This window comes from Chelon labrosus (assembly GCF_963514085.1).
Source record: "Chelon labrosus genome assembly, chromosome: 9".
Lineage (NCBI taxonomy): Eukaryota > Metazoa > Chordata > Actinopteri > Mugiliformes > Mugilidae > Chelon > Chelon labrosus.
Window position 1 is genome coordinate 4,245,441 of NC_140359.1, and position 17,136 is coordinate 4,262,576.

Consider the following 17,136-nt stretch of genomic DNA (forward strand, 5'->3'; position numbering starts at 1 on the left):
AATAGTCCGACTTTTTTATTAAATACCATACACTTCATTCGTTCAGCAGGGAAACAGGCAATAAAATATTTAGACAAAATAATAATACAAGATGAGGTACAGTTGTTTAGAAAAAAACACAAATGCGTGAAATGAGCACAAGAGTTTACATGATGCGGATTTCATCCTTCTGCCAAGAATTATTCATCTGACTGCTGTGTGTCAAATACTCATGCTCATTTCACAAGAACTCATGAGACTAAGCTGGATACACACACACACACACACACACACACACACACACAAAAAAAAGACAGTGCATGCATGTACAGATCTCAAACAAACAGACTTGCAGACTCATATACGCACACATACATGCCCAGTAGGACAGGCTACCAGTGTAGCACATGCAGCACTGAGACTGTAGACACTTTAAAGTATTAACAAACGGACAGGAATGCTGTAAAATCAAAAGACACTTAAGGGCAAACACTTGTATAATTAGAGGTTACGTTTGGCATGCTGGGTGGGATGAACATTAAGTCTGTGGATATATGCGGTATGAATAGCACATTCTCTTTATTTATAGCAGATATTCTTAGCAGCTGCCTCCCATTGGTTTTAAGGCAGGTAGATGGGAGTATCCCTGTTTATTTGCAGTGGGAGTTCGAATGGTTTGATGAGGCATCTGCAGTGGAAAGATGTGGGAGGAAGAAGGAGCAGACAATTCAAAGAAGCAACATTATTTCTAGTTAATGTTTCATCTGACTTTCCCTCAAAATGAATGTCCCTTAAAACAACAGAGGTGTTACATTCATTTAAATTAGCAGTTAAGGCAGATCTTTCCAAGAGTCAAAAATGGAAAAGCATCCATGACTAACTATTTTGCAGGTCTCCAGTGTACGCTACAGTTTACAACTTTATTTATCTTACTTAGTGGTTTCATCAAAAAAGACACAACACACAAAAATGCAATAATATTTGCGTCAAACCGGATACAAGGGGAGGAACAAAACTGATAAGAAAGCCATCACATCTTTCACCCACGGATTTAAAATAAACTATATGGATTTCTACATCAAGTCAACATTTCTTTTCACGCTTTCTTCTTCACCCCATTGACCAGGAGAACGCAAAACATGCATGTTTGTTTCATCTGTACTGCTACCTTCTGAAGAAAAACTCTTGAAACATTTCAAGACATTACACAACAATGCAAGCTTACAAACTTCAAACCAAGGTTAAACATAACAGGGTTAAACATAACAGAAACACATCATACTTTAGACTTTTGGAACTCCCCGTGCCTCCATTCAAGTTCTTTTAAACATAATAAAGACACTTCACATAAAAACATAAATAAACTCCAATAAATAGAAAAAAAAGGGTAATAATAAATCACCAAGCTAATCAATCAACAAGGAATGTTAGACATGTTCCAAAGCAATTTTCTGTACTTATTTCTATTTCCAGTCTTGTCGACGTGGTGTGAATATTTCATTGTGTTCAAAGAAGCGCACAAATAAGAAAGCTTTTGCTGTTGCATCTTGCGGAGGAGTGTTATTGGGGGTACAGGTTAGTGTTAACAGTGTGAAAGTAAAAGAAATATCCTCATGGCTTTAATTGTGCCCACTCACACTCATGCCCATGCACCCATGTGTGTTCTCTAGCTGAGAAGCTCCAGGTATGTGACGGGCACTTTCCCTTTCTGGTTTCCTCTCTCTCCAACCAGCCAGTCAGAGTCCATTCCAGGTATTGTGTAAACTGTAATGAGCTGGAAAAACAGAAGACAGAGATACTTTTATGCCAGGCATTCTAAGTGTCCAGCCAGGATAAAGGTCAGCAAGTGGTGAAACAATAAATAAAAAAATAAATAACTCTCGTTTCATGGGTGGGAGGCGCAGCTGCTGTGGACAAGAAATTCTTTGTCTGAGAACTTAGGGAATAATACACAATTATAAAACTGTTCGGTTAGCACACAATTTTCTAAGATTTCCAAGAAGTAGAGTGTCCCTTAGAGGGCTGGAGGGTTATTATAAGATTTTAGCCTCAAGTCCTGGAAGCAGACAAAGAGAGTCCAATCAAAAAATGAAAATGATATCTTTATTCATGAACATTTATTCATGAGTATTACCAATTTGTGAGATGCTAAATTAAGTGTGTCTCTAGAATTTCATGTTAATTTCAAGGCCATTAGAGTCCATCTGATTAGAAGTGTTTCCAATCAATGTGACGTTGTTCAGTGCCCTGATTTGTTTAAAAACTGTCTGGGAGTAAGCAAGATACATAATAGTCTGAGTGGTCACAAAGGAACCCATGGTAACTTCTAAGTAACTAAAGGCCTCTCTCACATCGGCTAATGTTTATGGTCATGAATGCACCACCAGGAAAACACTGGACAACCATGGTATAACGGCAGAGTGGCAAGGACAAAGCTACTGCTCTCCAAGAAGAACATTTCTGCCCGTCTGCACTTTGCTAAACATCATGTGGAAAAGCCAGAAGACTATTGAGAAAATGTTTTGTGGACAGGAGTGGTAATGTCCTTGTCTGAGCCCGTTTTGCTGTACCTAGGCCAGGATGGCTTGCCACCATTGATGGACCAATGAATTCAGAATTATACCAGCCAGTTGTAAAATGTGAAGACATCTGTCCATGAGCTGAACCTTAAGAGAGACTGGGTCATACAGCAAGACAATGAGCCCAAGGACACAAAAAGAATGGTTATGAAATGATTGTTTTGGAATGGACAAGTCAAAGTCCTGACCTTAATCCAATAGAAATGCTGTGAAATGACCTGAAGCAGTTCATGTGAGGAAACCCACCAACATCTCAGAACTGAAGTGGTTCTGTCCTGAGGAATGAGCTTAAATTCCTCCCAGATGCTCAAGATAGATTCCACTAGACTTCTGAATGTGTGTTGTGGTACCAAGCAGATATGTGTGGTCTGACACCCTTCTATCATTACCATTTTCCCCAAATTTGACCTACAGCAGCTCAGACCCCACGTGCATCAATGACCCATGACCTGCTGGTTCAACACTTTTTCTTCCTTGGTCCACTTTTGATAAGGACTGACCACTGCAGACTGGGAACACCCCACAAGAGCTGCGATTTTGGAGATGCTCTGACCCAGCTGTCTAGCCAACAAATTCTGTCCTTTTGTCAAAGTTGATTAAATCATGATAATGAAATAATCAGTGTTATTCATTCACCTATAACTCATGATAATTTTATGGCTGGTTGGTGTACACAGCATGAAAGCTGCACTGAGTAAACTTTGAAAAAACAAAATGGGAGTTGGTTTAATCTGCCAAGAAACACAGCAATGTGCCAGGAACAGCTGAAAATAAGGCCAGCAAACATGGCTGTATGCAATGTAGGTTTTTAGCAAATATTTTGTACGGCAGGAAATGACCGTAAATACAACTTTGTTTACAAGACACGTCCACAGAGCCCCTTTAACACTAAAACAATGAGTCTACTGTGCTGTGACTCCATTGCATCATCATTCATTGGGACACGGGTACACTGTGTGAGAGAAGATAACAAGGAACCAAAACCTGGAAAAGGGGAAGGAAATCCTCTGCCGTCAGAACAAAAGCAGAGGATATAATACAGTGCACAAACAACCTATGAGTTTTGAAGAGAATGGAAATGAATCACATTACATGGCTTTCACCACATCACCACATCACCACATCTGAAACTCAACAACAACATGGGAAATACTGGATTGTCCTGTTAGACAGACTGCTCTGTCATCTCATCACCTCCTCCACTTCCGCCTTTAAACAACAACGAGTCAATATTTTATGCTGTACACGACTGCAAAAAATGCTTGTGTGTGATACTATGGGGTTCAAATTGAAGCAGCCTATCTCACACACACACACACACACACACACACACAAGATGTTAACCAGAACCTGTCCTGATGAGACTTTCAATATCTTGGCGTCAGAAATTCCCAAGAAGTATCCAAATATAAACCATCATTTATCGGAAAATATGTAAAGTTAGAAAATAAAAGGTTTAGAAGAAAGTGAAGGTGCATTACTTCGTCTACAAATGTCACATGATGTACCTAGAGAGATTCCTGGCCAGTGGCCAACAGTCTAGTTAGCTACAGGTAGATGATGCAACCTCACCTCATCAGCAAGAAGGGAGAGCTCACTAGAGTCAGCAGCATCGTAATCGTAAAGTACTTTGGCCTTGCGGGTTCCTGTGGCTGGTGCCTGGACTTCCTCAATCTTCAGTGTGTCTGTCTCCACAGGGCTGCTGATGGCCTCAGACACAGAGCCGGGAGTAGCCATGGAGTGAGTGGAGTTCAGTGTAAAAGCATTGGGTAGCCTGAGGAACAGTGGGCAGATATGACTAGTCGGAACATCTAGTGCATATAACACGCAAACAAACAAAAAGAAGAAATAAAAAACAAAAGACTGAAAGCACACAACTGGACTGAAGACAAGACTTGTTGGATATCTTAAAAAGTAGTCATAATAAACTAATAAAATAAAACATTTAGAGTTTTATTGTATCTACTGTATTTACACTCAGCAGAGGAATGCTAAAGGACCGGCTGCAGTGGAAAATAAAGCGGGTGTAATGATTCATACATTACAGCCACCTCATGCCCGGCTCTCAAAAACAACTGTGCAAAACAGGAAAACAGATGTAAAGATGTAGTGGGTGTTTCTTTAAAAAAATTACACTGTTGTCATGAAGGTACAGAGCAGCACAACTACAGCAGCACAGAGTTTGGACAGAAATAAATGATAAAAACATTGTGGCTGTTTATGACGGTATGTTTTCTACCCTGTGCCAAGTTGTAAACGCATCTGAAGAAATAACACATGGAGAAGGCCACGACTAACAACAGTGATGGTATTTGGTAGCAACTGATGTTTCTAATGTGCGTGGTCATTTTGATGCAGTGGGTGGTAATTTGCATGTGCTTTATTGTAGGTAAACACAGTGGACTGATGTGCTTAATGCCGCTCTGATCTGAAATGGCAAAGATCTGCCAGGCCAATCTAATTGTTTGCACTGTGTATGCAGCGACGGACAGAAGAGTAAAAAGATCTAGTCATACAAGTAATCTGAGGATTGAATTTGTTTACGAAATCCAGATGACAGCAGACGCATATTCTGATCTGAACTGAGCCTGGCAGCACACCAGGCTCCTTTCTAACCGCATTTAGCATACATATTTATGGAGGTATGAACACCGAACACCAAAGTATTCATACATTCATACAAAATACTCCTCCCAAATGTGCTGCACTGGATATCAAAATAACAAGCTGCATTTCAAGGTCAGAAGTGTACCAAAGTGTCAGGGAACTGGTCGCCCTTGTCGTAGCACGGGCCAAAAATATGGCACTTTAAGAAGAAATCCCTCCTACGACCTCAAGAAAAGGAAAATAACTTAAGATAGTGAGTCCCAAATTGCAGCGCTTTGTATTCTGTAGTTAATAAGATTCTATGAAGCATCAGAATGCAGGCAAATGTATGGGTCATGAAAAAACACACACAAAGAGAAAGATATATTGGATCAGCATACAGGACGATAAACATATTATGGGTCATACTCACACATCCTCATCAGAACTGAGAGCATAAGACAGTGAAAATGATCTGTCATGATTTGACAAAACCAAAAACAACATAACTGGATTTGCATATGACCTTAGGGGTACAGAGGATTAATCCAAGTTTTTGTCCATTTTTGGATTTTTTTTTAGTATTCATCTAACACAAAAACCTCTATTGTCTCTACTAAGTGTACAGTATATTGGTATATCTATAAGACTCTCAAAATGCATAATCTCTTGATCACAATACTTGACTAATTATTAAAAGTTAAACTACAAAAGTATTTTTTTCTTCATTAATCTTATTTAATATAACTGGAAGACGCTCATTTAGCAACACAAGCCAAATTAACTATGTGTATCAAAAATCCAATTATAGATTTTCATCAATTTGTACATTATGCTGCTACATAACAAAGTTAATTGTGATTCTGCAGTGATAATCCTGAAGAGAACATAAATTAGACTAAACAGGAGAGGTGTGTTCACTAGAACGCCTCCATCAGCAGCACTATTCATTATTTTAATAGTCATCCTGCAAATATTATCTGCTGAGAGGAATGGCAAAATAAACATTTGCTGCAGTGAGCTGGCTAAAACAAGATTCTTGATTGCAGGTAGTTCATAGTGCATTCATGTCGAAATCTTTTATTTTTTATTTTTTTTTTTTTAATAAACACCTGGTCTGTCAAGTGGAAAAGCACTCAAGCTGTTCCTCCATTAGGGTTCTTAGAATGTCTCACTGATCACTTGATCTTGGACAAAATGTCCACTGAGCAATATCAATATCATTTTTTTTTTTATATTTTTTTACAGCAACTAATTCGAGTTAATCTTTAACATTCTAACTGGCATAGAGATCTACAGCTTGGGTACACAAGGCACTAGCTGAAGGCCAGTTCTCAACGCTGATGAAGATGAATAGCTACTCCTCAAGTAAGAGCATCTCACGCATATCATTGTACCATCTGGCTCTCACCTCGCGAGCTCCTTCTGTAGTTCCTGCATGTGGAAGTGGCACTGCTTATAATAAGCTGCTTGGGCCTCCACAAACTCATGCAGGCAACGCAGGTGATTAACCTGAGGAAACAGAACAACAGTTACTCTCAAAGACACGTGGATCTGATCTCCATAGAAAAGTTCACAGATCCTTTACTGGAGTAAGAGTTCCTTAAATGCTTCACAGCTGGCATTAAAAAGCATTTCCTCGTGCGTTCCCAACCTGATCTGCAAATAAACACCGACACAAAGAGCGCTGTTTATTTTGTGTGCGTCATGACTTGCGGTTTATTTATTTATCTCCACCCTGACATTAGTTACAGAAACGTGCGCAAAACTCAGATTGCTGCCATATGCACCACAATCTCCAGTAAATAAAGACACCATGGATTTCTGCAGAAGTACACTTAAATCTGCGTGCCTCCTTATACGTCAGCAAGATTGGATCAAGAATTAACAACCTGTCAAAATGTTTATTAATGACAGAATCATGTACTCAATTAAATACTTTCACTTGTTAATTCTAGTTACTTACTCTACTTATTTTACAGCTACAAGTACAGAATATTTTGGAAAGCTCTCAGCACTAATGAACAAACTTACAGGGCTTTTTTTCAAGCGATCATTTAAAATGCATTTTTTTTTCCTGAATGACTAAGACACCACTGACACAAGAACACCCTTGCTGAAAAGATGGTCTTTAACGTGACCTCATTATGCGTTCGCACTACCAAAGGAATGTGGTCAAAAGGCTCCAAAATTACTTCAAGATGTGGTCAGAGATCAAATCAATTAAATGGGCCCGAGGGAGGGGCTTTATAATGCATTGGTAATAATTTGGTTACAACAGTATGTAAAACATTTTGGAATATATTGGAATATAATATCAACTGCCCAAAATTTTGTTACGTTCTCACATAATGAGAATAAAGTATTCTTGATTCTTGATTCCTGAAATACTAATGTCAAAACATTTGAAGAGTCCAGGAGCATGACTCTTATCAAAGTATTTACTAGGTTTTATTACAGGCAAAGAGCTTGTTGAGAACTTGTTACCCTTATCGTACATGTCTCTGAAGGTTGCACTATAGCCTTCCCAGCTTAAAAAAGGCTTGGTTTAAAGCAACAGGGCACTAAATATATAAGAACAACAACATTGGATAATTTATATCAAAGTGTTAAATATAATTCTGTAATTCTACATAAAATAAACGTTTTGTGGGTGTGAGGGAGTGGTGGGGGTATGAGCGGCTCACATACATGTGTACTACTGATGCCCTCCAAAAGCAACCGTGTGACCTCTCCTTGGCGATCAAACTCCGTCTGGGCCACTCGGAGCTCATGTTCAGCCTGGAACGATAAGTATAATATTAATGGAATTGTTCCATCAAAATCAAATTGGACAAATTTAGACTTGAATCTATAGACACACTCGAAGAGAAAATCTGGTGATAAACAGAACAGGCTGACAACATCATAAAAATAATGTGAGTACATGTTTCAGTTGGCACACAGACACACCTTTAATTCGTGATAGATGATTTACTCTAAGTTACTTTGAATGTTTGAATTGCTAAAGTGGTGTACATTTGTATATAGAGATAAGATTGCCAACCAAAGCCTTAGTACTTACTTTCTCCACTTCCTCTGTCCAAAGCTGATAGGCCAAATCATAAAGCGAAACAAGAAAAGGAAAGTGTAAGTCAATATAAACAATATCCAAGAAAGCCTTGACTAATGTGATGTAATGGCTAAGCACATTACTTAAATACATATTATATTCATTGTCCAAGTAGCTGAAGGTGTAAAATGTGTGTGGAACATATTTCGAAGGTAAAGCTTGGTTTCAGGGTTGTTGTTATCATAAGATTCCACATGTACGCTTTAGTCAGATATGTGTATCTATGACAGATGTATGTTTATCTTGCTGTTCTCTTCTCTCTTTCTTCTGTCTGTACCCGGCTGGCCTTAGGCAGATGGGTCCCTCCATATGAGCTGCGTTCTGCTCAAGGTTTCTTCCTGTTAAAAGGGAGTTTTTCCTTGCCACCGTCGCCTTCAGGCTTGCTCTGGGGGTTTCAGGCCGGGTTTTTGTAAAGCGTCTTGAGACGATTTGTATTGTTATTGATGCTATATAAATAAAATTGAATTGAATTGAAATTGTTCCTAATCTTCACACTGAAATTTTGCCATTTTATTACACATTTTATTACACACAGCATGTTGAACTAGGTGTGGTTCTCAAATGTCAGATGGTTCCCATTCATCCTGGTGTTAAGCTCTTAATGTGTTGTTTTGCTGTAATAAATAAAACATATTTCGTGCACATAAAACAAAGTGTGATCTATGAAATGGAAAGCTAAATTAATGTCAACAAAAGGGACAAAAAATGTCGCAAAGCAATCAAAAGTACATAAGTACATACAAACTGAAAAAAGTTAATGAGCAACAAAACTGTGCCGGAAGCTTGTTGTCAGCGGTGTGGTGTGTATAATCATTCAAATAAGTCATGACACAGAGGTTTGGCATGTAAACTCGGAGCCCGTAATCACCGTTCTAATCATGTGGACACACCTTCTGTTGATCATTGATGAAGTACAGATTCACACATGACACAATATTTACTGGCGTAAAATGCACAAAGGCCGATTTAACAGTCATAATAGAAACATGAGTTGTATCGCCACCCACCACTACCAGCCTTTCATTGTCAGTGACCTGTGTATTGGTCATAAATTGTGCTATCTAAACGTGAGAACTCTCAGTGAACTAAATAAACTGAAACATGACCCATTTACGCCGCTTTTAAGGGGGTATCTCAATTTCAATTTCGTTCAGTAAAGCAGAAATGTCTTCTTACCGCAGAGGCACTGGCAGACAGCACATAATTGCGTGGCCTGGTTTCTTGAAAATCTGGAGCCATCTACGAGAAACAGAAGAGTTATTAAATATTTGTCGTATTGTGCACTCACTGTACACATGGCTATACAGTGGCTTAAGCTAGCTTATTCATCACCAAATGCAGGCAAACAATCAGAAAAGCACAGCAGAAACACAACCACGGTCTCGATGAGCTAAAGTCTAATATAACTGTATAATCTATAGTTAGTCCAGTATTAATATTAGTGAAAGAAAATTTAAATTTACCTTTATCTCAATTATATTTATCTATTTTTTCCATTCAAAGTGTATTTCTGTTAAAGTCTGGAAAACCTGAACTTGAATTTTCTTTGCCTCATTAATTTAAATTTGTTAAGTAAATGTGCAACCCAGTCTTAATTTGAAAGGACAGTTTTAATGCCACAGATGTTGCCTGGCAATAGCTGGGTTGGTAGATGTGGCTGGTAGTTAAAGCACCACTATACAAATATTTTACTTCAGAATCTTTTTGATGGTTCACTATGTAACTAGATCACAAAACAACCACTATTGCTTTGATTGTGTTTAGGGGTAAATGACAGCCCTTTGCTTAAGGCTCCATGATTCAGTCATCAGGACTTTCTGGCGGCTCTGGACTTGCCAGGGGGACCACAGGGGCGACGCTGGGTCAGCCAACGCCGGTTCCTGGAGCCGGACTAGCAACTAAAGCTTGTGGAATGTTGTCCTTGGTGTGGAGCTGTCATTATCGTTAAAATGTGTTTCCTTTTCCATTTGGAAAAGGAAACACATTTAGTAGAAATATGGAGAAGAAGAGGGAGAGACAGAAGCTGACTCAGAGGGGCCCTGAAAGAAAATTAGGACTGAACTTTGAAAAATAGCCACGCTGAATAGATCTAGTATCTAGTATTCGGTACATACAAAGAGACATCGCGCATTGGCAGCCTGAAGTTAATCTCTTTGTAGCTTTTGTATGATATAATATGCTTACGACAGCATCAGACGTTGATTCATTTCAACATCAGTATTGATGTCCGACGTTGTCGACAAAAATTCCTGGTTTGTTATATGAGTAATTGATTGATGCTTCACTGCTTCAATGCTAAACCAGCAGAATTGAATGCACCAGAATCAGTGTCAGCTGTTTACCACCTGTCAACATACTTTCACATTAGGTGTGTTTGAACTCATGAAAGAAAGGTGCAGAGAGATGATGCAACACAGCTGTATGTAAACAACCTCTAAGACGTCACTGAAACCAGTGACTAATATAATTCACTGACCTGACTAATCCCTTTAAAGGGGAAAGTCATTGGTATCTTTAGCTTTAAGGCTAGTCAACTGCAATTTATCATGCACATGCCAACATGCCCACAGGTTGCAAAAGTCTGCCTTTGTCAGTTGTGTGTGGGTTTTTAAATCATCACCCTGAAAACAAGAGATCTGATTAAAGTCAGACTTTTTTATTCTGTCAAAATAAAACAAGAAAGCAGACGGAGCTTCCTGAGCCATGGTGAAATGGTAAAAACAACATGACAAATTAGGGCTTGGTTTGTGCTAATGTTGGGTAAACCACAAAATGGATTTTTGTTCAGAATTCGTAATGATGTAAAAAGAAGGTTAGACTTAAGTGCAAAATATCAGAAGTGCACAACCACCTGCCATCAGTCTGAAGGCTCAAGAATTAGGTTCTTTAAATATTTATTACTTTACCTGGCTCTCAAGTCGAAATCTATTTGCACCTATTTCCCAGAAGGGAAAATAAAATATTTCCATTTCTGTTACTTATATCTGACTTGCTTATATCTTACTTATATCTGACTAAAGCTCCAGTGTATGAAACAGACAGACGGCAACAAATTTAAGCCCTAGTCACCCTCACACATAATGCATTGGTTGACAAAATTGTCATACTTGTCATATAATGTTCAATCAAAGCATTAGCATTAATCAGATCAAGGCAACACACTGAAGTGTATGCAATGCCAATGTAAAGAACAGCATCCACATTGTCTCTGTCATATCTCCAAGGCCTGGCACAAACAGCTACAGAGCAATTTAATCTGTAAATAGTATGCTGTAGAACTTTAAGCCTTGTGATTGCTTTTCAGATGAGTTGATATAATTCCAATATGTTTAACAGTAGTAGTATTCAGTGATTCACTGATTTTGAATAGGCCGTCTGTTTGGTCCTGGTAACGTGTTTAATTGTCTTCCAGACTGCATGGAGTATGCAGTCTGTTCACTGCATTTTACTATGTTCAGTTAAATTGAATAAATGTTTGGCTGGGAGAGTTCCATCAAATCCAAATCTCAAATAATCCAGTTCACATCACTTTCATTTTTGTGTCCACTGCTTTGCTTTTTCCATGTGGAATGGTTTATTTCCAGTAATGACTTCATGACACAGAAAAATAAATACAAGCAAGACAGGAAAAACAACCCAAGTGTATGAATCAACAAATATTCGTTATACTCACTTCACCCTCGCACTGCAAAGGTTGTGAATATACAGACAGTTAGTCATAGTTAATGTCAGCACCAGCAAAATATCAATCACAATGTTTGTCTGAATGAGTGTAAGGACGCGACTGTGGGCAGGGACTCACTGCTGCCTTGGCTTCAGCCATCTTCGCCTTCTTCACACGTGCTTTACATGCATCAAGGTCCAGGCGAAGATTCTCCAGAAGACGTCGCTCTTTCTACAAAATGACACAACCAATGAGCAGTTAAGCTTAGCAGAGAGCAACGGCAATGGCAACATTCACTGTTGCTGCCATGAAAGGAAGCATGGGTGGACATGGTGCAATTCAATCTGGATTCAATCTTACAGGGGAGCTGGAAAAACAGTAATCAGGCCATCCAAGATATGAACATGTAGGAAATACAGTAGAGGCATTCAAAAATAAAACAACCATACTGACCTCTTGTGGTTAATAGCACGTCTTTACAGATAAAAGGCTTGACTGCTCACTGAGGGTTTTTACTGTACACTGTAAAATCCAGTATTTAAAGATTCTGGTATATACAGTGCAGAATGTTTGCTGAGCACATCTTTTAAAGCTGAATCTATACTATACAGCATAAGGTTTGCAGTGAGGCTAGAAAGGTAAAGACTACTGAGGCTTTCTTCATCTTCCCATTTGATTTCCAGTTTTGACTCATACTGCATGTGTAGGGCAATTTTTGAGAAGGTACATACCAACAAAATCCCACAAATATATTCTTGAAGTCGGAAGTTCATATAAACTAAAGTTTTTTAAACCACCTCATATATTTAATGTTAACAAACTAATGTGCCACATGCCGAAGTGTCCTTGAGCAAGACACTGAACCCCCAGTTGCTCCCAGTGCATGACACTGGTGTGTGAATGTGTGAGCGAATGTGTAGATGCGTCTGTAATGTAAAGCGCTTTGAGTACCAATAGGTTGAAAGGCGCACTATATAAACAAGGCCATTTACATCTACTTCATACATGACACAAGTGAGTTTTCTAACAAGAATTAACAGATGAGCAGATGGATTATTTCACTTGTAAAGTACTATATCCACATTCCAGTGGATTGTATTTGCATTTGCATTTGACTGTAATTTTAATAGCTTGGAAAATTCCAGAAATACATGCCATCGCTTTAAATGCTTCTGATTTGACAGTCTAGTTAAACTTCTGACCCGCTGGGAATGTTATAAAAGAAATAAAAGCTAAAATAAATCTTTCTCTCTACTTTTATTCTGATGTTTCACGTTCTTTACATGAAGTAGTGATCCTAACTGACCTAGGAAAGGAGATATTTACAAGGGTTAAATGTCAAAAATTGTGAGTTTAAATGTATTTGGCTTAGGTGTATGTAAATATCTGACAACTGTAAATTCAGCTTTACACTCTGCTGGCCATCTGCGTATTTTTATCAACTCATATTGTGCAGGTAAGCTTTCAAACCCATAAAACATCTAATAGATAATAGAGAGAACACATTGTATAATGTACAAATATCTTAAACGTAAATTATTCATTTACAAATCTGCTCAGTTTATGGTGATAAAAGTCATATACAGATGTTAAGCATCAAAACTTTTTCTTAAACATTTTGGATGATCTATGTGGATTATCTGAATGGCCTTATTAAGAACAGTAGCAGGTTGCGTGTGGTGTTCCAGACTCACGGAAATGGTCCTCCAGTCTCCTTCCAGAAAGTTCCTGAGAGGGGTAAGAAAGCTAATGGCCGATGTCTGGAGGAAATCCCTTTCAGCTGCTCCTAATCTTTTCTCACAGTCCCCCACCTTGATCAAAGTGCTTCCTGCAAGAACGAGAAGAAATCAGAAAACTTAAGACAATTTTCCATTTTATGTAAGTTTTATGGACATTAAAGAAGTCTAAGTCTTAAACACATTTACAGTTTGTATACGCAACAAGACCCTTAATCACACATAAGAAGGATTTAATTGGAGACTGACCTGCTGTCCAAGACTGAAATTTAAATTTACTATATTGGTCATGAAGATGCAGGATGGCATCATCAAAACAGTCCAATTAGTGAGTTAGTGTGAGTCTGCATTACTTCAGATCGTACATTTTAACTTTCTAAAATGCACTATGGGTCTAAAAACACCCAACAAAAGCAGAAAATGACAGCTGCATAAAAAGTATCAATAATGATGTAAATACGTTTTCTGTGCCTAATCAGCAGACTTGCTAATAGTGGCAGCTTTAGATCTGGGACCACAGCAGAAAGTAAGTGACCTGGAGGGAAATGTGTTCAAGGAATCTGGAGTCCCTGACCTCAGAATGTATATGTATGTACTGTGACTATAAGACAGACACTGCAAAACCACACTAGGATTCAAGTTTGAAATTATGTCATCAATCAGTCATCACTTGTAGACTGATAAAAGAGGACTGATGTTGTACATTAGATTGTCTGGACCTTTCTTAAAACAAAATTTAATTTATTTAGTTTTGTGTAACATTGAGACAATTTATGTCCTTTCCATTATTTTTTTATCCGTAGTAAAATGTTTTATTTGCTTTAATTTTAAAGGTTTGTAAAATCACAGAAAAAGTGTGTGTTCACACTCAAATGACAATTCAGAGCTGCTCATTTCGCACATGATAAAAGGTTAACCTTTAAATTATCCCCTTTTTCACAGGTACCATTTATTCAATTTAAATTAGTTCTAATGAACACTGTGTGAGAACAGTGACCTTTGGATAATGCAGAGTATTGTTTCTGTTAGATGGATATGTCAATGTAGGATCCATTTCTGTATGTAGGACACTGGTTATTCCAATAGGTGCCACTTTTGAGCTTTGAAACAATATGGGTAGGAGCTATCGCTTGGTAGCATGTGCTGCTAGTCGGAGGAGGGCAAATATTGTTCTGACTGTCACGCCATGTGAACACGACTAATATAGTGGGGAATGCATTAGCTGTATTGTGTTGCATTGATTAACATAGTGAAGGCTATGTATGGTGAGCATTAATCTTTCATCTAAATCAATAAGTATTGAGACTAGCTAGAGCTAATTGTGAGAATGTTTTTTGTCGTTTGTGTGTGCACACCTTTCACAACTCTGCCTCAAACTACTCGACAATACACTGACTATTGTTTAGCTGTTTAATGAATACTACAATGATTTTAAATCTTAATGATGGGCCATACAATATAAGACTTACACAGATGAGAATGAGAACAGTCTTGCCTACAGAAAAGAGTTCACGTATAAATGAAATTAAAAGAGACAACACATCAATAGACACATTCAGGGATGCATAAAAACTCCAAACTCCAAACAATCCCTGTGGAGGACATAAAGAAGACAAGCTACCACTAGTGCTGCCAAACTCTTGCATAAATCGGATTCTCTTACTGGGTTATTGAACAATGGATTTCCCCTGTGACATCTTTACAGATGCCCTGAATATTGACGCTGCAGCAGAACACAGGGTGCAGATAAGCTCATTCAAAGCAGTATTGATCCTTAGAGGTTCACAGAGGGAGCTGGATCTGATTTACTGGCCTGACATATGCTGTTCCTGTGCTATGTGGGGTGAAGGTGAGGGAGAAGAAAGTGCTATGTAATAACACTTAAGGATTTTCATTACAACTTGTTTCATTTCCTTCTATGTGTACCACCTCTATTGGACTATAAACTGTTATTTCTGGCAGTTACTCTAAAGTTATTTGTATTCTGCGTATTGGTGCTCGGAGGTCCCAGTTCAACAAAAGCCATGCTAATGTATTTGCTCTATTTATTTTTTGTAGACAAAGAACTGTCTGCAGCTTTTTGGCAGCCAGTTTGAGATAGTAGGAGGGTGTGTACTGATTTTGAACCTGGCTAACGTGTAGAAAAAAATGGACCAACTTGACCAATTTCATCACATTCCAGAAGAACATGTGCATGTGCTGATGTGCATTTTTTCCTGATCCAAATGCAGTTCTGATACCGATGTGGCATCTAAATCAAGTCATAATCTGGGGTTTAATCCATTGTTTTAAGGTGGCTGCATACTCACCATATGGAGTTGTAGCCCCAAATTCTTTTGCTGCATCCTGCATATATTGACCCAGCAACTCCCCATTGGTAACCCTGGAAGGAGCCTTCATGTCCAACTTTTCATAAAAAAACTCTTCAATTCTAGCACCTGCAGAGAAATTCAAAGAAGAGTTAAATTCATGACGCAGCATGGAATAAGAAGAAGCAGAAGTAGATGAACTTTTAGTTCAGTTTTACCCCTCACGCTGATTAAATGAAAAATATACCCAAAAATAACAACTTGAATGAGATTTCAACCATTGTAGCGGACAGGGAAACTAATAAACACACTTAGGCCGCCTTACCCAGTACAGCAGACAAACAGAATTACAGGGTGTGCAGCAGGGAGTAGAGCAACTAGCAAGAAAACCAACTTCTTATTTATTTAAGATGAAAACAGAAGTATAATTAAGTAACAAGTAAACTTTGGATTTTACTCCATAAAGTGTGTATTCTGGATGAGAAAAAAAGCCAATGTTTGACTACTTGTGAGCCTGTAAGACTTCAGAAACTAGTGATACATCTCAAACATAATTAGATTAAATAAAAGCAGCTATACACAACTGTAAAGTATACGGTTGAAAATCCACATTGCACTTGAGTAAATGTGCACATTTTACGTGAAAGCACCATTTCGATCTTGTAGCTGATCCAGATGCTGCTAGACCAAATCATACACTCACTTGCCAAACCATTAGGTACAGTAGTGAAAATGAATGCATTATGACATTCAGCATTTCTTTAAAATAACCGAGAGAGCTATTAATTCAACTGTAGTCTCATTTTGGAGGCTGTGATTTGTAGTACGTACTATTGACCTGTATTGTGTTTTTACCAACACATAAGAATAAGAATTAAAAAAAAAAAAACTTTATTTGTCCCACAATGGGGAAATTGCAGTTTGCAACAGCATGCAGAAATGACAGAGATAGAATAGATGATAGACATATTGCACAGACTGGTGTTATTACACCATAAGGTGTAATAATATTGCACATGTTATAGGAGTGCTCGTTGTGGAGCCTAACAGCAGCGGCCCCATTTTAGTCAGTGGACTAGTCTACATAACAGAAACTCTTAAGTGTTTAATTTAATCCACTTTAACAGCACCACAAACTACATCCTCCAAAATGATCACCCAGTTCAGTTAC

General features: G+C 38.3%; 1 protein-coding gene across 1 annotated transcript in view; it reads right to left on the reverse strand.

The window, feature by feature from the left end:
- The window catches only part of LOC311493647 (endophilin-B2-like), a 26,430-nt gene continuing 9,294 nt past the window's right edge, over positions 1–17,136 (reverse strand). The window contains exons 4-12 of the mRNA XM_084552385.1: positions 15,966–16,094; positions 13,615–13,748; positions 12,059–12,151; positions 9,433–9,495; positions 8,209–8,232; positions 7,836–7,925; positions 6,556–6,656; positions 4,131–4,332; positions 1–1,753 (exon numbers count right to left, since the gene is read on the reverse strand). Coding sequence (XP_084408511.1) covers positions 1,646–1,753; positions 4,131–4,332; positions 6,556–6,656; positions 7,836–7,925; positions 8,209–8,232; positions 9,433–9,495; positions 12,059–12,151; positions 13,615–13,748; positions 15,966–16,094 — 944 coding nt within the window. The 3' untranslated portion in view covers positions 1–1,645. The remainder of the gene's footprint in view (positions 1,754–4,130; positions 4,333–6,555; positions 6,657–7,835; positions 7,926–8,208; positions 8,233–9,432; positions 9,496–12,058; positions 12,152–13,614; positions 13,749–15,965; positions 16,095–17,136) is intronic.